At 54.8% G+C, this 19,995-nt stretch overlaps 2 protein-coding genes across 2 annotated transcripts in view; one reads left to right on the forward strand and one right to left on the reverse strand.

Annotated features, from left to right (window-relative positions):
- LOC137356495 (uncharacterized) overlaps positions 1-3,130 on the forward strand; it is a 3,635-nt gene extending 505 nt beyond the window's left edge. The window contains exons 1-3 of the mRNA XM_068022384.1: positions 1-226; positions 575-819; positions 2,494-3,130. The exon at positions 1-226 is cut by the window's left edge and continues 505 nt beyond it. Coding sequence (XP_067878485.1) covers positions 131-226; positions 575-819; positions 2,494-2,854 — 702 coding nt within the window. The 5' untranslated portion in view covers positions 1-130 and the 3' untranslated portion in view covers positions 2,855-3,130. The remainder of the gene's footprint in view (positions 227-574; positions 820-2,493) is intronic.
- Positions 3,131-16,280: 13,150 nt separating this feature from the next.
- On the reverse strand, positions 16,281-18,913 carry LOC137356264 (zinc finger protein 436-like). Its single transcript, XM_068022137.1, has 2 exons — positions 18,558-18,913; positions 16,281-17,540 (listed from the first exon to the last, which is right to left on the reverse strand). The coding sequence occupies exons 1-2, from the start codon at positions 18,911-18,913 to the stop codon at positions 16,382-16,384; spliced, it is 1,515 nt and encodes a 504-aa protein (XP_067878238.1). The 3' UTR covers positions 16,281-16,381.
- Between the last annotated feature and the right edge of the window lie 1,082 nt (positions 18,914-19,995).

The following is a 19,995-nucleotide window of genomic DNA, read 5'->3' on the forward strand; positions in this document are numbered from 1 at the left end:
GGGGCTGCTGTCACAGTCAGCGAAAGCGTCGCACACAGACAGCCTCACAGTTCCTGAATGATCATTCCGGCTCTCGGCAGGGGTGGAGTTAATAATTCTCTTCGATCAACACCTCACAGAGGTCAACGGCATGGTTTTAAACACCGCTTGCTCGCAGAGCACTCCTGTCGCAGGGAGCAGACGGAAGATTCAGCGCGCAGACGGAGCGTCTGCCCTGTTGGTATCGGTGAGCCCGACTGCGCCCGGGTCTCCCGCGCTGGCCCGTACTGTTCGCTGTTGCACCTGGCAGCGCGGGGACTAATTCCTGGACGGGGCTGTTCATTATTCCGCCATTAACGCTCTCTCCGGACCCGTCTGCCTTTTCGTCCAACCCCTCGCGCTCCCTCCCCCTGCGTGGCCTGACACCTGCGCCCTTCCACCTCTCCTGCCCTCCGCCCGATCGCACCCCTTCCCCGATTTTCACCCGCTCGAGGACCGACGGCATTTCTCACCTTTGCCACTTCTGATGAAAGGTCAGGGACCCGAAACGTCAACTCTGCTGCTCTCTCTCTCTCTCTCTCCCCCCCCCCTCCAGCACTTTCCCGTTTCAAGTTCCGTTTCGCAGAGGGGGAGGCGCGGGGGAGCGAGAATGTTGTCCGAGGACCTCGACACCCCGAGCCCCTGGGACCCTCGGCGCCACGACGACGCCGGCCAGGAGCTCTGCGACTTTGTCACCCGGGCTGCGGCTCACATCATGAGGGCCCTTGAGCAGCCCCGGAGGAACAGGTCGTCCAGGCGGAGACTCAACCACCAACGCTTCCTGCGGAATCAGATCGCCAGGTGAGGAGGGCGCGTGAGCACGGTCGATGCATGACGCTTCTCGTCATTCATTCATGGCATGCAGCCGTCAATTCCTTCGTTGCCCATCCGTAAGGGACCGTTGAGAAGTCCGTGGTCAGCCCTGTTTTTGAACGGCTGCGGACCGTTTGGTGTCGGTGCAGGCACAGCGCTGTTTTGGGAGGGAGTTCCACGATTCGGACCCAGTGCGAATGAAGCAACAATAACTCAGTGCATTTAAATAGCCCCTTTTAACCCAGTAAACTGTCCCCAAACAGAATCACGGGAGCGACTGTCGAACACGATTTTGACGCCTCCGCCCCCCACCACCACCCACCCTCCAGCGACGTGAGGAGATATTAGGGACGGGCCAACTAAAGTTGGGTGGAAGAGGTAGGTTTTGAGGAGCTCTTAAAGGAGGGGAGGGAGGGAGAGAGCGAGAGGGGTTTCGGGAGGGGATTCCAGAGCTCGGGGACCCCTCCCTGCACCCCCCACCCCCCCCAAGGCAGCTGAAGGCACGGCAGCCAATGGCGGAGCGATGGGAATCGGGGGGGGGAGGTGCTCAAGAGGCCGGGATCGGAGGAGCGCAGAGATCTCGGAGGGTTGTAGGGGCTGGAGGAAGTGACAAAGGACAGACAGGTGGCAGATGAAATTTAACGCAGAGAAATGTGTAAGGAGGCTGCAAAGGGATATAGGTAGGTTAAATGAGTGGGCAGATGGAGTATAATGTGGGAAAGTGGGAAATTGTCCGTTTTGGCAGGAAGAATAAAAAAGAAGCATATTATCAAAATGGTGAGAGATTGCAGAGCTCTGAGATGCAGAGGGATCTGGGTGTCCCAGTGCATGAATCGCAAAAGGTTAGTATGCAGGTACAGCACGTAATAAGGAAAGCTAATAGAATGTTATCGTTTATCGAGAGGGGAATTGAATATAAAAGTAGGGAGGTTATGCTTCAGCTATACAGGACATTGGTGAGACCACATCTGGAGTACTGTGTACAGTAATGCTCTCCTTATTTAAGGAACGATGTAAATGTGTTGGAGGCAGTTCAGAGAAGGTTTACTAGACTAATACCTGGAATGGACGGGCTGTCTTACGAGGAAAGATTGGACAGGCTAGGCTTGTATCCGCTGGAGTTTAGAAGAGTAAGAGGCAACTTGATTGAAACATATAAGATCCTGAGGGGTCTTGACAGGGTGGATGTGGAAAGGATGTTTCCCCTTGTGGGAGAATCTCGAACTAGGGGGGTCACTGTTTAACAATAAGGGGTCACCCATTTAAGACAGAGATGAGGAGAAATTGTTTCTCTCAGAGGGTGGTGAGTCTTTGGAACTCTCTTCCTCAAAAGGCAGTGGAAACAGAGTCTTTGAATATTTTTAAGGCAGAGGTAGATAGATTCTTGATAAGCAAGAGGGTGAAAGGTTATCGGGGGTAGCTGGGAATGTGTAGTAATCAGTTCAGGCATGAACTTATTGAATGGTGGAGCAAGCTCGAGGGGCCGAGTGGCCTATTCCTGTTCCAAATTCGTATGTTTGTATAACAGTGTAGAGGGAGCTTTACTCTGTATCTAACCTCCCCCTGCTGTACCTGTCCTGGGGAGTGTTTGATGGGGACAGTGTAGAGGGAGTTTTACTCTGTATCTAACCCCCGTGCTGTCTCTCTTCCCCACCTTGCCAGGAACCACATGGAGCCGGAAACCAGCCAGAAGCAGAACGCTGAGCCCTCTGTCCCGTCCGCCACATCGCCGAAGGAGACGACGACTTCGCGGAGAGGCGTGCCGGAGGGTCGGGGCCGGGGGTTCGTGGGTTTCAAGAGAGGGTGGGGCGCGGGCTCCAGGAGTCGCGGGCCGGTCCGGAAGGCTGCCTCGGAGGAACCGGAGGGCTTCCTGGGGGTGGCGCGGGCGTTCCCGGCCACTGCTCCGGAGGGAAGCGTCGGGGTCGGAGGGAGAGGGGCATGCAGCACGGAGACTCTCTTCCGGGGGACGCGGGCTGGGGACCGAGGGGACGGGCAGCCTGAATGGGCTCCTTCTGCACTGTAAACGACCGCGCGCCTGGACGCTCTTCCCAAAGTGGCGATTAAACCGTTGGACTGTCGTCAATTTATTTGGGTCCCGCGTGCTTGAAAAACTGGGCTTTGGTCCGGCCACGCCTGGAGTATTGTGTACAGCGTTGGTCTCCATTCCTAAGGGAGGATATACGTATCCGAGTGGAAGTGCAACGAAGGTTTCCTGGACTGATTCCCGGGAGGAGGGGTTAGGGCTGTCCCACATGGAGAGACTGACGTGTACAATTCGGAGAGGGGGTTTGACAGGGTAGATGCTGAGAGGCAGTTTCCCCCCCACTCCCCCGCCACCACCCCCCCCCCCCCCCCCGTGGTCGTAGAGTCCAGAACTGGCGGGACGGGGCGTCGCAATCACAGGATAAGGGGTCGGCACGTTTGGGACTGAGACGGGGAGAGATTTCTTCACCCCGAGCGTTTGTGATTCCTTGGAGTTCTCGAGCCACAGCCCCTCGAGGCTGCTCCCCTCATTCAACCCGATCGCGGCCGATCTCCTACCTCAACTCCCCTCCATTCCCTCGGCGCCCAAACATCTCTCCATCTCCGTCCTGAATGAACGAATGAGGGTCCACAGCACTCTGGGGGGGGTCGAGAATTCCAAAGATGCACAATCCTCAGCATGAACCCTCATATCAACATGGATAATGGAGATCAAGTCCCAGAATATATACATCTCCCTCCGACAGTGCAGCACTCCCTCAGTACTGACACCGGGGGAGTGTCGGTCTGGATAATGGAGATCAAGTCCTAGAGTATATACATCTCCCTCCGACAGTGCAGCACTCCCTCAGTACTGACACCGGGGGAGTGTCGGTCTGGATTATAGAGATCAAGTCCTAGAGTATATACATCTCCCTCCGACAGTGCAGCACTCCCTCAGCACTGGCACCGGGGGAGTGTCGGCCTGGATTATGGAGATCAAGTCCTAGAGTATATACATCTCCCTCCGACAGTGCAGCACTCCCTCAGTACTGACACCGGGGAGTGTCGGTCTGGATTATGGAGATCAAGTCCTAGAGTATATACATCTCCCTCCGACAGTGCAGCACTCCCTCAGTACTGGCACCGGGGGAGTGTCGGCCTGGATTATGGAGATCAAGTCCTAGAGTATATACATCTCCCTCCGACAGTGCAGCACTCCCTCAGTACTGACACCGGGGAGTGTCGTTCTGGATTATGGAGATCAAGTCCTAGAGTATATACATCTCCCTCCGACAGTGCAGCACTCCCTCAGTACTGACACCGGGGGAGTGTCGGTCTGGATAATGGAGATCAAGTCCTAGAGTATATACATCTCCCTCCGACAGTGCAGCACTCCCTCAGTACTGACACGGGGGAGTGTCGGTCTGGATAATGGAGATCAAGTCCTAGAGTATATACATCTCCCTCCGACAGTGCAGCACTCCCTCAGTACTGGCACCGGGGGAGTGTCGGTCTGGATTATGGAGATCAAGTCCCAGAGTATATACATCTCCCTCCGACAGTGCAGCACTCCCTCAGTACTGACACCGGGGAGTGTCGGTCTGGATTATGGAGATCAAGTCCTAGAGTATATACATCTCCCTCCGACAGTGCAGCACTCCCTCAGTACTGACACCGGGGGAGTGTCGGTCTGGATTATGGAGATCAAGTCCCAGAGTATATACATCTCCCTCCGACAGTGCAGCACTCCCTCAGTACTGACACCGGGGAGTGTCGGTCTGGATTATGGAGATCAAGTCCTAGAGTATATACATCTCCCTCCGACAGTGCAGCACTCCCTCAGTACTGACACCGGGGGAGTGTCGGCCTGGATTTTATGGAGCTCAAGTCCGAGAGTATATACATCTCCCACCGACAGTGCAGCACTCCCTCAGTACTGACACCGGGGGAGTGTCGGTCTGGATTATGGAGATCAAGTCCTAGAGTATATACATCTCCCTCCGACAGTGCAGCACTCCCTCAGTACTGACACCGGGGGAGTGTCGGCCTGGATTATTGAGATCAAGTCCTAGAGTATATACATCTCCCTCCGACAGTGCAGCACTCCCTCAGTACTGGCACCGGGGGAGTGTCGGCCTGGATTTTATGGAGCTCAGGTCCGAGAGTGTATACACGGAATGGCGGGACTGTGCTGTGAGGAGAGATTGAGCAGACGGGGCCCCTATTCTGTGGGAGTCCAGGTGATCTCATTGAAGCCTACAAAATTCTTACAGGGCTCGAGTTAACAAGTTGTGAATCCACCAGGCTAACTTAACGAATTACATGACAAGATTCCACGTTTTGTGTCTTTTGTTATCACTAAACCAAAGGAAATTGCCCCATTAACAGAATAGCATTTTGGAAGTAGCCGGTATCGCGAATTACAAAGGTATTTTCCTTATCGATGCTCTCTGTTATACAGTCCTTTACGATGAGGGACTCCTTTTTGGTTCAAAATCCCCCAAACTCCTCCCAGTTGCAACAGATCGGAACTCCCAGACTTTAAAATAAAAATCATTATTTTCCTCGCTCCCTTCTCCGAACTTCTCTCCTCTGCAAGCTTCGCGTCTCGAAGTGGGTTTGAGCGCTCGCGGTCCTTTGCTGTATCTCTTCAGAGACCAGCGTTCCCCACCCCACCCCCACACAACCCTCCCACCACCCTCCCTTTCTCTCCAGCTGTCACTGCTGGGTGTCCTCTCTGTGATCCTGCCATCGCTGATTCCTTACGGCCTGTTTTTTTTTCTCCACCCCCCCCCCCACCCCACCCCACCCCCCCGGCCGTCCTCCAGAAAGTCGGTTAAATTTACCCGGACTTCGAATTCAATAATTTATCGTTGCGCGCCGAAATGCAGAGGTTGGCCGTCTGAGTTCCACAAAGCTTCTTGGCCTTTCCATTGTCCCCAGGTGTTGGCCCCTGTCCGTGGTGCGTTCGCACGTTCTCAGTGGTTGGCTCCTTGTCGGATGGAGGTGGCCGGGAAGGAAGGCGGGGGGGGGCGGCGGTTGCGGGAGGAGGGGGAGATCTCCCCAGTCTCCTGGGGCCCAATGTTTATCCGTCAACCAAACATCACTAAATAAAGAGATGACCTGGACGATTATCTCGTTGCTGTTTGTGGGATCTTGCTGTGCGAGACTTGGCTGCCGCGTTTCCGACATCTCAACGGCGACCGCACTTGAGAAAAAGTCCTTCGTTTGGCGGCGGAGTGCTTTGGGACGTCCTGTGGAGGCGAAAGGCGCTAGAGAAATGGAAGTTCTTGACTGTCTAAAAGCTCGGCTTTGAAAACCCGATCTCCCTGCTCCGAAACACTGACACCTGATTGTTTTTCATTCCAACAGCTACACTCGGCAGAGACAAAGGGAGAGAGAGAAATGAGCGGAGGTTTAAAAAGTGTGCCAAAAGCCCAGAGTCAGAGACCAGACGTAGAGAGAGAAAGCAGCACAGCGGGAGCAGAGAGAGAGGAACATGGCAGGAGCGGAGAGAGAGAGAGAGAGAGGCGCACGGCGTGAGTGGACAGAGAGAGAGGAGCACGGCAGGAGCGGAGAGAAGAGAGAGGAGCACGATGGGAGCGGGGGCAGAGAGAGAGAGAAGCACAGCAGCAGCGGACAGAGAGAGAGAGAGAGGAACACGGCGGGAGCAGAGAGAGAGGAGCACAGCAGGAGTGGAGAGAGAGAGAGAGAGAGGAGCACAGCGGGAGCGGACAGAGAGAGAGATGAGCACAGCGGGATCAGAGAGAGAGAGAGAGGAGCAAGGCAGGAGCAGAGAGAGAGGAGCATGGCGGGAGTGGAGAGAGAGAGAGAGGAGCACAGCGGGAGAAGAGAGAGAGGAGCATGTTGGGAGCAGGGGGAGAGAGAAGAGCACGTCAGGAGCGGAGAGAGGGAGGAGCACAGCAGGAGTGGAGGGTGAGAGAGTAGCACAGCGGGAGCGGAGAGGAGCACGGCGGGATCAGAGAGAGAGGAGCACGGCGGGAGTGGAGAGAGAGGGGCATGGCGAGAGTGGAGAGAGAGAGGAGCATGGCGGGAGCACAGAGAGAGGAGCACACCGGGAGTGGAGAGAGAGGGGCATGGCGAGAGTGGAGAGAGAGAGGAGCATGGCGGGAGCACAGAGAGAGGAGCACACCGGGAGTGGAGAGAGAGGGGCATGGCGAGAGTGGAGAGAGAGAGAGGAGCATGGTGTGAGCAGAAAGAGAGGAGCACAGCGGGAGCGGAGAGAGGGAGAGGATCACAGCGCGAGTGGAGAGAGAGAGAGAAGAGCACTGTGGGAGCGGGGAGAGAGAGAGGAGAACAGTGGCAGCCGAGACAGTTGAGCACAGGGGGAGCGGTTAGAGAGGAGCACAGCGGGAGCGGAGAGAGCAGCACAGCGGGAGAGGAGAGAGAGAGAGAGAAGCACAGCGGGAGCAGTGAGAGAGAGAGAGAGAGGAGCACAGCGGGAGCAGAGAGAGAGAGAGAGGAGCACAGCGGGAGCAGGGAGGGAGAGAGAGGAGCACAGCGGGAGCGGAGAGAGAGAGAGAGAGAGGAGTATGGCGGGAGGTCAGAGAGGAGCACGGTGGGAGTGGAGAGAGACGAACACGGCAGGAGTGGACAGAGAGAGAGAAGAGCACTGTGGGAGCGGGGAGAGAGGAGAACAGTGGGAGTGGAGAGAGTGGAGCACAGTGGGAGAACAGAGAGAGGAGCACAGCGGGAGTGGAGGGTGAGAGAGAGGAGCACGACGGGAATGGAGAGAGAAGGGCATGGCGAGAGTGGAGAGAGAGAGGAGAACAGTGGGAGCGGAGAGAGTGGAGCACAGTGGGAGCAGAGAGAGAGGAGCACAGCGGGAGCGGAGAGAGTAGCACAGCGGGAGTGGAGAGAGTAGCACAGCGGGAGTGGAGAGAGAGAGCGAGAAGCACAGCCGGAGCAGTGAGACAGAGAGAGGAGCACAGCAGGAGCAGCGAGAGAGAGAGGAGCACAGCAGGAGTGGAGAGAGAGAGAGAGAGAGAGAGAGAGGAGCACAGCGGGCGCAGAAACAGAGAGGAGCACAGCGAGAGTGGAGAGAGAGAGAGAGAGAGAGGAGCACAGCGGGAGCAGAAAGAGAGAGGAGCCCAGCGGGAGCAGAGAGAGAGGAGCACAGCAGGAGCAGAGAGAGAGAGAGGAGCACAGCAGGAGTGGAGAGAGGGAGGAGCACAGCGGGAGTGGAGGGTGAGAGAGAGGAGCACGACGGGAATGGAGAGAGAAGGGCATGGCGAGAGTGGAGAGAGAGAGAACAGTGGGAGCAGAGAGAGAGGAGCACAGCGGGAGCAGAGAGAGAGAGAGAGAAGCACAGCGGAAGCAGAGAGAGAGAGAGAGGAGCACAGTGGGAGTGGAGAGAGAGAGAGAAGCACAGCGGGAGCAGAGAGAGAGAGAGAGGAGCACGGTGGGAGTGGACAGAGAGAGAGAGGAGCACAGCGGGAGCAGAGAGAGAGAGAGAGAGGAGCACAGTGGGAGTGGAGAGAGAGAGAGAAGCACAGCGGGAGCAGAGAGAGAGAGGAGCACGGTGGGAGTGGACAGAGAGAGAGAGGAGCACAGCGGGAGCAGAGAGAGAGAGAGGAGCACAGTGGGAGCAGACAGAGAAAGAGAAAGGAGCACAGTGGGAGCAGAGAGAGAGAGAGGAGCACAGCAGGAACAGAGAGAGAGGAGCACAGCGGGTGGAGGGAGAGAGAGAGAGGAGCACAGCGGGAGCAGAGAGAGAGATAGGAGCACTACGGGAGTGAAGAGAGAGAGAGAGAGGAGCACAGCAGGAGTGGAGAAAGAGAGAGAAAGAGGAGCACGGCGAGAGCACAGAGAGAGGAGCACGGCGGGAGCGGAGAGAGAGAGAGGAGCACAGCGGGAGCGGAGAGAGAGAGGAGTACAGTGGGAGTGGAGAGAGAGAGAGAGGAGCACAGCAGGAGTGGAGAGAGAGAGGAGCACGGCGGGAGCGGAGAGAGGAGCACGACGGGAATGGAGAGAGAGGAGCACAGCGGGAGCGGAGAGAGAGAGAGGAGCACAGCAGGAGCAGAGAGAGAGAGAGGAGCACAGCGAGAGTGAAGAGAGAGAGAGAGGAGCACAGCAGGAGTGGAGAGAGAGAGAGGAGCACAGCGGGAGTGAAGAGAGAGAGGAGCACAGCGGGAGTGAAGAGAGAGAGGAGCACGGTGGGAGTGGAGAGAGAGAGAGAGGAGCACAGCAGGAGTGGAGAGAGAGAGGAGTACAGTGGGAGTGGAGAGAGAGACAGAGGAGCACAGCAGGAGCAGAGAGAGAGAGAGAGGAGAACAGCGGGAGCAGAAAGCGAGAGGAGCGCAGAGGGAGAGAGAGAGGAGCACAGCAGGAGCAGAGAGAGAGAGAGCAGCACAGCGGGAGTGAAGAGAGAGAGAGAGAGGAGCACAGCAGGAGTGGAGAGAGAGAGAGAAAGAGGAGCACGGCGAGATAACAGAGAGAGGAGCACGGCGGGAGCGGAGAGAGAGAGTGGAGCACAGCGGGAGCGGAGAGAGAGAGGAGTACGGTGGGAGTGGAGAGAGAGAGGAGCACAGCAGGAGTGGAGAGAGAGAGGAGCACAGCGGGAGTGGACAGAGAGAGGAGTACAGTGGGAGTGGAGAGAGAGACAAAGGAGCACAGCAGGAGCAGAGAGAGAGAGAGAGGAGCACAACGGGAGCAGAAAGAGAGAGGAGCACAGCGGGAGCAGAGAGAGAGAGAGGAGCACAGCAGGAGCAGAGAGAGAGAGGAGTACGGTGAGAGTGGAGAGAGAGACAGAGGAGCACAGCAGGAGCAGAGAGAGAGAGAGAGAGAGAGAGGAGCACAGCGGGAGCAGAAAGAGAGAGGAGCACAGCGGGAGCAGAGAGAGAGGAGCACAGCAGGATCAGAGAGAGAGAGAGGAGCACAGCGGGAGTGAAGAGAGAGAGGAGCACAGCGGGAGTGAAGAGAGAGAGGAGCACAGCGGAAGTGAAGAGAGGGAGAGGAGCACAGCGGGAGTGGAGAGAGAGGGAGGGGAGCACAGCGGGAGTGGAGAGAGAGAGAGGAGCACAGCAGGAGCAGAGAGACAGAGAGAGGAGCACAGCAGGAGCAGAGAGACAGAGAGAGGAGCACAGCAGGAGCAGAGAGAGAGAGAGGAGCACAGCGGGAGCAGAGAGAGAGAGAGGAGCACAGCAGGAGCAGAGAGAGAGAGAGAGAGGAGCACAGCGGGAGTGAAGAGAGAGAGAAGCACAGCGGAAGCGGAGAGAGGGAGAGGAGCACAGCGGGAGTGGAGAGAGAGGGAGGGGAGCACAGCGGAAGCAGAGAGAGAGAGAGGAGCACAGCAGGAGCAGAGAGACAGAGAGAGGAGCACAGCAGGAGCAGAGAGACAGAGAGAGGAGCACAGCAGGAGCAGAGAGACAGAGAGAGGAGCACAGCAGGAGCACAGAGAGAGAGAGGAGCACAGCGGGAGTGGAGACAGAGGGAGGGGAGCACAGCGGAAGCAGAGAGAGAGAGAGAGGAGCACAGCAGGAGAGGAGAGAGGAGCACGGCGGGAGTGGAAAGAGAGAGAGGGGAGCACAGCAGAAGTGGAGAAAGAGAGAGAGGTGCACAGCAGGAGTGAAGAGAGAGAGGAGCCTGGTGGGAGTGGAGGGAGAGAGAGGAGCAGTCGTGAACAGACAGAGAGAAGTGCACAGTGGGAGTGGAGAGAGGAGCACGACGGGAATGGAGAGAGAGAAAGGAGCACAGCGGGAGTGGAGAGAGAGAGAGAGAGAGAGAGAGGAGCACAGCAGAAGCGGAGAAAGAGATAGTGGAGCACAGCGGGAGTGGAGAAAGAGAGAGAGTAGCACAGCGGGTGCAGACAGAGAGAAGCACAGCGGGAACGGAGAAAGAGATAATGGAGCACAGCGGGAGTGGAGAGAGAGAGAGAGAGAAGCACAGCAGAAGCGGAGAAAGAGATAGTGGAGCACAGCGGGAGTGGAGAAAGAGAGAGAGTAGCACAGCGGGAGCAGACAGAGAGGAGCACAGCGGGAACGGAGAGAGAGAGAGAGGAGCACAGCGGGAGTGGAGAGAGTGAGAGGAGCACAGCAGGAGTGGACAGAATGAGTGAGGAGCACGAAGGGAATGGAGAGAGAGGAGCACAGCGGGAGCAGAGTGAGAGAGAGAGAGGAGCGCAGCAGGATTGGACAGAGATAGAGAGGAGCACAACGGGAGCAGAGAGTGGGAGAGAAGCAAGGCGGGAGCGGAGAGAGAGAGAGGAGCGCAGTGGGATGGAGCGGAGAGAGAGAAAGAGGAGCACGGCGGGACCGGAGAGAGAGAGGAGCACAGAGAGAGAGGAGCACAGCGGGAGGGAGCGGAGTGAGAGAAAGAGGAGCACGGCGGGACCGGAGAGAGAGAGGAGCACAGAGAGAGAGGAGCACAGCGGGAGCAGGGCAAGGAAGAATCGAAAAGTGACGTCACAGTTTATAGTGAAAGCAGGGAAACAGAGAGCCACTGGGGTGAGTATCCAGGTAAGTTTTTAATTTTCATTTAATTTCAATCAAACATAGCATCAAACATCACAGGCAAGCAGGTAGGTGAGTGGTTTGGGAAGCAGCTACCTGTTTGGTGAGTATCTGGGATGCGATTTACATCCATTTTACTCTGAACGTTTAACATAGTAAAGGAACAAGTGGTAAGCTTAATAAAATACGTTAAAAAAGGAAAATAAAATAAATAACTGCATAAAATAATGAAGTAGTTCATTAAAACACATTTAAGGACGGCAGGGCAGGTGTTGTGCCACGGCTGCAGCATGTGGGAGCTCCTGGATGCCAGTGTGATCCAGGGCAAACACGGCTGTGGTAAGTGTTTGCGGCTCGAGGAGCTTCGGCTCAGAGTCATTGAACTGCAGTCCGAGCTGCAGACAGTGCGACACGTCAGGGAGGGGGGAAAGCTACCTGGACCCTTATAGTATAGTTAGGGGAATTGACACTGTTCTCTGCAGCAAACAGCGAGAGTCCAGACGGCTGTGTTGCCTGCCTGGTGCCAGGGTTCAGGACATCTGCTCAGGGCCAGAGAGGAACTTACAGTGGGACGGGGAGGATCCAGTCATCGTTGTCCATGTAGGTACCAGCGACATAGGCAGGCCAAGGAAGGAGGTTCGGCATAGTCAGTATGACGAACTAGGCGCCAAATTAAGAAGCAGAACCTCAAAGGTAATAATCTCTGGATTATTACCTGAGCCACGTGCAAATTGGCAGAGGGCAAATAAGGTTAGAGAAATGAATGTGTGGCTCAAAGACTAGTGTGGTAGAAGTGGGTTCCGGTTCGTGGGGCACTGGCACCAGTACTGGGGAAAGTGGTGGCTGTACCGTTGGGACGGTCTACACCTGAACCGCGCTGTGGCCGGTGTTCGAGCGAGCCGCATAACTAGGGAAGTAGAGGGGGTTTAAAACTGAATAGTGGGGGCAAGGGATCAAATTTGGGAAGATATGGTAAAACAAGGAGTAGAGACAAGAGAGAGAGGTATTAATATGGGAAATGATAAACAGACCGTGACAGGAAGGGACAGAGTGTACAAATCTAAGAGTAAATCAACAGATAAGGCTGGAGGTTACAAAAATAATAAAAGGACACAACTAAAGGCTCTGTATCTGAATGCACGTAGCATTCGAAACAAAACAGATGAACTGAGAGCACAAATTGAAATAAATAAGTACGATCTGATAGCCATTACAGAGACATGGCTGCAGGATGACATAGACTGGGACCTGAATATTGAAAGGCACATGACATTTAGGAAGGAGAGGAAGCTAGGAAAAAGTGGAGGGGTAGCTCTGTTAATTAAAGATGGTATTAGCACAATGGAGAGGGGTGACCTAAGTTCAGGAGACCAGGATGTAGAAGCAGTTTGGGTAGAGATGAGAAATTATAAAGGCAAGAAGTCACTAGCGGGAGTGGTGTACAGGCCACCTAACATTAACCACACTGTAGGACGGGGTATAAAGGAAGAAATAATGGCAGCTTGTCAGAAAGATAGAGAGATAATTATGGGGGATTTTAACCAACATACAGACTGGAAAAATCAGATGGGCAGAGGTAACCTAGAATGTTTTCAGGATAATTTCTGGGAACAATATGTTCTGGAGCCAACCAGAGAGCAGGCTATACTAGACCTGGTATTGTGCAAATGAGATAGGATTAATTAATGACCTCATAGTTAAGGCGCCCCTAGGTAGCAGCGATCATAATATGATTGAAATTTACATTCAGTTTGAGGGAGAGAAGAGTGGGTCCAAGACTAGTATTTTAAACTTAAATAAGGGCAATTATGAGGGCATGAAAGCAGAGCCAGCTGAAGTGAACTGGCAAATCAGGTTAAGGGATCGGTCAATAGAGATGCAGTGGCAGACATTTAAGGGGATATTTCAGAATACACAGAATAGATACATTTCAACGAGGAAGAAAAATTCCAAGGGTGGGACCCACCATCCGTGGTTAACTAAAACAGTTAAAGATAGTATCAAACTTAAAGAAAAAGCATATAATTGCACAAAGATGGGTGGCAGGTCAGAAGAATGGACAGGATATAAATAACAGCAAAGAATGACGAAAAGATTGATAAGGAAGGTAAAATTAGAGTACGAGAGAAAGCTAGCTAAAAATATAAAGACAGATAGTAAGAGTTTCTATCGACGTTTAAAAAAGAGTTAACAAAGTGAGCATTGGTTATATAAAAAGTGAGACTGGGGAATTCATAATGGATAATAAGGAGATGGCAGATGAATTGAATAGATATTTTGCATCGGTCTTCACTACTGAGGATACAAGTAACATCCCAGTATTAGCTGTAAGTCAGGAAGTGGAAGGGAGGGAGGAACTCAAGAAAATTACAATCACCGGGGAAGTGGTACTGAACAAATTGTTGGAGCTGTGGGCTGACAAGTCTCCGGGTCCTGATGGACTTCATCCCAGGGTGTTAAAAGAAGTGGCTAGTGAGACAGTTGATGCATTAATTTTAATTTTCCAAAATTCCCTAGATTCGGGGAAGGTTGTGTTGGGTTGGACAACACGGAATGTAATTCCTTTATCCAAAAAGGGAGACAGAAAGCAAGAAACTACAGGCCAGTTAGCTTAACATCTGTCTTGGGGAAAATGTTCAAAGCTTTTATTAAAGATGTTATAGCAGAGCACTTGGAAAAATTCAAGGTAATCAGGCAGAGTCAACATGGTTTGTTGAAAGGGAAATCATGTTTAACCAATTTATTGGAGTTCTTTGAGGGAGTTACATGTGCTGTGGATAAAGGGGGACCGGTGGATGTATTGTACTTAGATTTCCAGAATGCATTTGATAAGGTGCCAGATCAAAGGTTATTGCAGAAAATAAAAGCTCATGGTGTAGGGGGTAACACATTGGCATGGATAGAAGATTGGCCAGCTGACAGGAAACAGAGTAGGCATAAATGGGTCATTTTCTGGTTGGCAAGATGTAACGAGTGGTGTACCACAGGGATCAGTGCTGGGGCCTCAATTTTTTTACAATTTATATAAATGACTTAGATGAAGGGACCGAAGGTATGGTTGCTAAATTTGCTGATGACACAAAGATAGGTAGGAAAGTAACTTGCGAAGAGGACATAAGGAGGCTCCAAAGCAGGTATAGGTAGGTTAATTGAGTGGGCAAAGACCTGGCAAATGGAGTATAATGTGGGAAAGAGTGAAATTGCCCATTTTGGCAGGAAGAATAAAAAAGCATATTATCAAAATGGTGAGAGATTGCAGAGCTCTGAGATGCAGAGGGATCTGGGTGTCCCAGTGCATGAATCACAAAAGATTAGTGTGCAGGTACAGAACGTAATAAGGAAAGCTAATAGAATGTTATCGTTTATCGCGAGGGGAATTGAATATAAAAGTAGGGAGGTTATGCTTCAGCTATACAGGACATTGGTGAGACCACATCTGGAGTACTGTGTACAGTATTGGTCTCCTTATTTAAGGAACGATGTAAATGTGTTGGAGGCAGTTCAGAGAGGGTTGACTAGACTAATACTTGGAATGGGCGGGCTGTCTTATGAGGAAAGATTGGACAGGCTAGGCTTGTATCCGCTGGAGTTTAGAAGAGTAAGAGGCGACTTGATTGAAACATATAAGATCCTGAGGGGTCTTGACAGGGTGGATGTGGAAAGGATGTTTCCCCTTGTGGGAGAATCTCGAACTAGGGGGGTCACTGTTTAACAATAAGGGGTCACCCATTTAAGACAGAGATGAGGAGAAATTGTTTCTCTCAGAGGGTGGTGAGTCTTTGGAATTCTCTTCCTCAAAAGGCGGTGGAAACAGAGTCTTTGAATATTTTTAAGGCAGAGGTAGATAGAGTCTTGATAAGCAAGGGGGGGGGGTGAAAGGTTATCGGGGGTAGGTGGGAATGTGGAGTAATCAGTTCAGTCATGAACTTAATGAATGGTGGAGCAAGCTCGAAGGGCAGAGTGGCCTACTCCTGTTCCTAATTCATATGTTCGTATGACACGTAGTGAAGTTAGGTTAAACTTGGAACAAACCTTGCTTAGACCACACTTGGAGCACTGTGCACAGTTCCACTCTCCATATCCCTCGGTTAGACCACACTTGTAGCACTGTGCACAGTTCCACTCTCCATATCCCTGGGTTGGACCACACTTGGAGCACTGTGCACAGTTCCACTCTCCATATCCCTGGGTTGGACCACACTTGGAGCACTGTGCTCAGTTCCAGTCTCCATATCCCTGGGTTGGACCACACTTGGAGCACTGTGCACAGTTCCACTCTCCATATCCCTGGGTTAGACCACACTTGGAGCACCGTGCACAGTTCCACTCTCCATCTGATAAAAAAAGATATAGAGACGCTGGTGAAGGTGCAAATTAGATTTACTACAAATGATACCAGAACTGAGAGGTTGTACCTTATGGGGAAAAGAGAACTCGAAAAGAGAAGGCGGAGGGGTGACCTGATTGAGGTCTTTAAGATTACGAATGGGTTTCGATAGGGTCGACGTGGAGAAGATGTTTCCACTCGGGGGCGAGACCGGAACTAGGGGGCCATCGATACACGATAATCACTAATAAATCCAATGGGGGGGAATTCAGGAGAAACGTCTTTCCCCAGAGAGTGGAAGAATGTGGAACCCGCTACCTCAGGGAGTGGGTTGAGGTGAATCGCAGAGATGTATTTGAGTGGGGGAAACTGGATAAACACACGAGAAAGGAATAGGAGGGTGTACACTGCGAATGTTTGCCAGTTCTACCGAAAGGTCACAGACCTGGACCGTTAACTCAGTCCCTCTGGCTACCGAGGCAGCCAGACCTGCTGTTTTCTGTTTTTGTTACAGATTTCCCCCAGCGCCTGCAGTATTTTGTAAGTGCGGGGTCTGCCAAGACGGGGAGACAAGGTCGTGGGGGGAAGAGGTGGACTCGATAACGTCATCAACTGATAGTCCTTTTGGTGGTACAGAACTTGAGTACTGCTGAAAATAGAGACATGCTGTCGAGGCTTTATGTCTTGCACTCGTCAGGACTTCCACAAGAATAACCAATGCGAGGGAAAAGAGCTCTGACACCATGTCTCTGTATTGCTAACGACTCGAGACGGGGACACCCAGTCGTCACGGCCGCTGGACTGACGACGCTTTGTCGTTCCCGTCTGTCTGCCGCTGCCTGGGTCCCGGTGACCCGCTCTCGGCGCGGTGCGCGGCGTTGTGCCGGCTGAAGCTGGAGGGCTGGCTGAACTCTTTGCCGCAGGTCCGGCAGCGGTAGGGGTTCTCGCCGGTGTGGGCGCGCCGGTGGACGGCGAGGTTGGAGGCGCAGCCGAAGCGCTTGCCGCACATGGCACAGGCGTGGGGCTTCTCCCCCGTGTGCACGCGCCGGTGCGCGGCCAGCGAGAAGGGCCGGCCGAAGCGCTTGCCGCAGGTCTCGCAGGCGTGCGGCCGCTCCCCGGTGTGCACCCGCCGGTGGTCGGCCAGCGAGGACGAGCGGCCGAAGCGCCTGCCGCAGGTCTCGCAGGCGTACGGCCTCTCCCCGGTGTGCACCCGCCGGTGGGCCGACAGGCCGGCCGCCTGGCTGAAGCGCTTGCCGCACGTCTGGCAGGCGTGGGGCCGCTCATCGCCGTGTTCGCGCCGCCGGTGCTCCGCCAGGGCGGAGGGCCGCCGGAAGGCCTGGCTGCAGCCGCCGCAGGGGAGGGGGCGCTCGCCGGCGTGGCAGGCCGCGTGTCGCCGAGCGCTCGCCAGATCGGCGAAGCCCCGCCCGCAGTCTGCGCACCGGTGCGGCCTCTCCCCGGTGTGGGCCCGCCGCCGGTGCGTGGCCAGGTTGGCGCGCTGGGCGAAGCCGCGGCCGCACTCGGGGCACCGGTACGGCCTCTCGCCGGTGTGGACCCGCCGGTGGACGCCCAGCGCGTGCGCCCGGCCGAACCCCCGGCCGCAGACCTCGCAGCGCAGCGGCCAGTCGCCGGTGTGGCGGGGCCGGTGCCTGAGCAGGTCGGAGAGGCGGGCGAACCAGCGGCCGCAGTCCCGGCACTCCACCGGCTCCTTCTCCCGGTGCGCCGGGAGGTGCTCCTGCAGCCGGGCGAAACACTCGAAGCTCCTCCCGCACTGGGAGCAGATGAAACTCTTCCGGCCGGCCACGGGGTCCGTCTGCTCCGCTGCCCCCTTCTCCTCCTCCTCCTCCTCCTCGTCAGTGCGACCAGCAGCCATCCTGTTCCGAAAGATCTCCGGAGAACAAAGGGCGGCCTCCGCCACCGGCCAGGAATCCTCCATTCGGCTGTCCCCCCTAAAGAGAAACAAGACAAGATGACATCAAGAGACTGGGAGAAACTGGGATTGTTCTCCTGAGAACAGAGAAGGTTCAGAGGGAGATTGAGCAGAATGATCCCAGGGATGAGGGACTTCAGTTAATTTGGAGAGACTGGGAGAAGCTGGGATTGTTCTCCTGAGGACAGAGAAGGTTAAGAGGGAGACTTAATCGGGACGTTCACAATCAGGAAGGGTTTGGATGGAGTAAATGAGGAGAGACTGTTTCCCAGTGGTGGGAGGGTGAGGAACCGGAGGGATACAGATCGAGGGTGATTGGTGAGAGAACCGGTGGGAGGAAGATGAGGAAACATTATTTGAGGCAGTCAGTTCTTGTGATCTGGAACGCGCTGCCTGAAAGGACGGTGGAAGCAGATTCAATCGGGTAAATACTGGAAGGGGAAAAATCTGCAGGGATCCGGGGAAGGAGCGGGGAGGGGGGGTGGGGAGTGGGATGAATCGGATAGCTCGTTCACCGAGCTGGCACGGGTGCGGCGGAACCGACGGCACTCCCTTTGAAGCTGCCGGCGGTCTGCGATTCCGCTGGGCCCGGCTTCTCCTATCTTCCGGACCGCCGGGGGTCATCTGGAGCGCAATTGCAGCCGACTGTACGTGTCAAGCCGCGGCGGCAGAGAAAGGCAGCCCCGTTTGCCCCCACCACCTCCGGGGTGGGATGCGACCGCGCCCCCAAAGCGGATCTTTTATTTCTTTCTGACGGAGGCACGGTCCGCGTCGTGAACTCACCCCCCCGCCAAGCTTGGGCACAGCAAGATCCCCAACAGCAGCGATGCCAGACATGAGCAGGTTATCTTTTCGAAAGTGATGTTGGGCAGAGGGATGAATATTGAATCCCACCCACATCACGTCCCCCACCAATTCTGCCATTGTGGCTGTGGGATCTTCCCATTCCCTTTCATAAGGCATAGCTCACATCCACCCACCCACCCATCATTCACCCCCTCCAACAATTTCCAGTACCCACGCTTCACCCACTCACCTGGGCCTCTTCCTCTCGAAGATGAACCGGCTCCAACAGTCGAATAGCAACAATAATTGCTCCTTGCTGCAATCAAGATGGCGGCGCCTCCTCTCAACCCCCCCCCTCTGGACTACAGCCCCCACAATACACCGCGCTGCGCCTCCGCCCCTTGTGCGCAGGCGCGGCCACGCCTCCGCAGGCGTGTGCGCAGCTGCGGCCCCGCCCCCAGCCCGGCAGCCCGGAGCCGCCTGACGCGTATTTTCACCCACGTGCCCACCAGACACGCTGCCCGTGGGCCAATCAGAGAGGAGGGCGGCCGGGGAGGCGGGGTTCTTCGCCACGACCCTGCCCGGCGGCGGCGCATTGTGGGACATGTAGTGCAGAGCGGGGCAGTTGTAGTTTTTTTAAAGGAAGCAGGCGCCATTTTGAAAAACCAGTATTTCCCCCTCCCCCCACCTTCAGCATCCCACACAGAAACAAAAGAAGAAGAAAAATTATGATCAATCCTCAATTATTGTAATTTTCCTTTTTCTTAAAAGCCCTCCCAATAAGCTGTGAGCTGCAGAGGCCCAGGCGAGTGAGTGAAGCCTGGGGGCTGAGAGTGGAATGGAATGGGAAGATCCCACAGCCAATATTGGGTGCAGGGTGGCTGGCGGAGCCCAGGGAACCCCAATATTTATACCACAAACCGATGTCTTTTCAAAGAAAGGAAAAAAAAAAATCACGATCCAGCCATTTGCCAGGTTGCTGCTTGTGGGATCTTGCCGTGCGCAAAGTTGTCCCGACGCAATTCAGGTGCGCCCTATCGGTTGCAAAGTGCTTCGGGGGCATCCTGTTCCAACTGACGCCCTCCCCCCCCCCCCCCCCCCCCCGCAACCCAGAACCCCAGCAAGAAGTAAAGGCGAGCCTGAAATTTTATCGTCGGTTGCAATTGCGCTCCAGGTGACCCTGGCGTCCCGCAGCCGCGGCTGCGGTCCCGGCGCTCGGGCACGGGAACGGGTCAAGCTGCTCCCTGCCGGGGATTCTGCTCCACACGAGCCTCCTCCCAACCCCCACTCCGTTAAGGTGGTGATCTAATCTGGGAATTTATGACGATTAAAGGATTTGCTGGTATCGATAGAGAGAAAGTATTTCCTCTGGCTTGGGGTGGGGGTGGGGTGCAAGAGTTCAGAACGAGGGGGCAGAACCTTAAAATTCGAGCCAGGCCGTTCAGGGGTGATGTCAAGAGCACTCCCTACCTCTGTAACCTCCTCGAGCCCCGACAACCCTCCGAGATGTCTATGCTCCTCCGATCCCGGCCTCGAGCATCCTCCCCGCTTCCCGTCGCTCCACCGTTTGCAGCCGAGCCTTCAGCTTCCCTGGGGGGCCCTGAGCTCTGGAATTCCCTCCTGAAACATCCTCGCCTCACTCCATTATCGATCGCGTTCTCAGTTCAGCGTTGTCCAGCATTTCTGCA

This window comes from Heterodontus francisci, chromosome 45 (genome assembly GCF_036365525.1).
Source record: "Heterodontus francisci isolate sHetFra1 chromosome 45, sHetFra1.hap1, whole genome shotgun sequence".
NCBI classification, from domain to species: Eukaryota; Metazoa; Chordata; class Chondrichthyes; order Heterodontiformes; family Heterodontidae; genus Heterodontus; species Heterodontus francisci.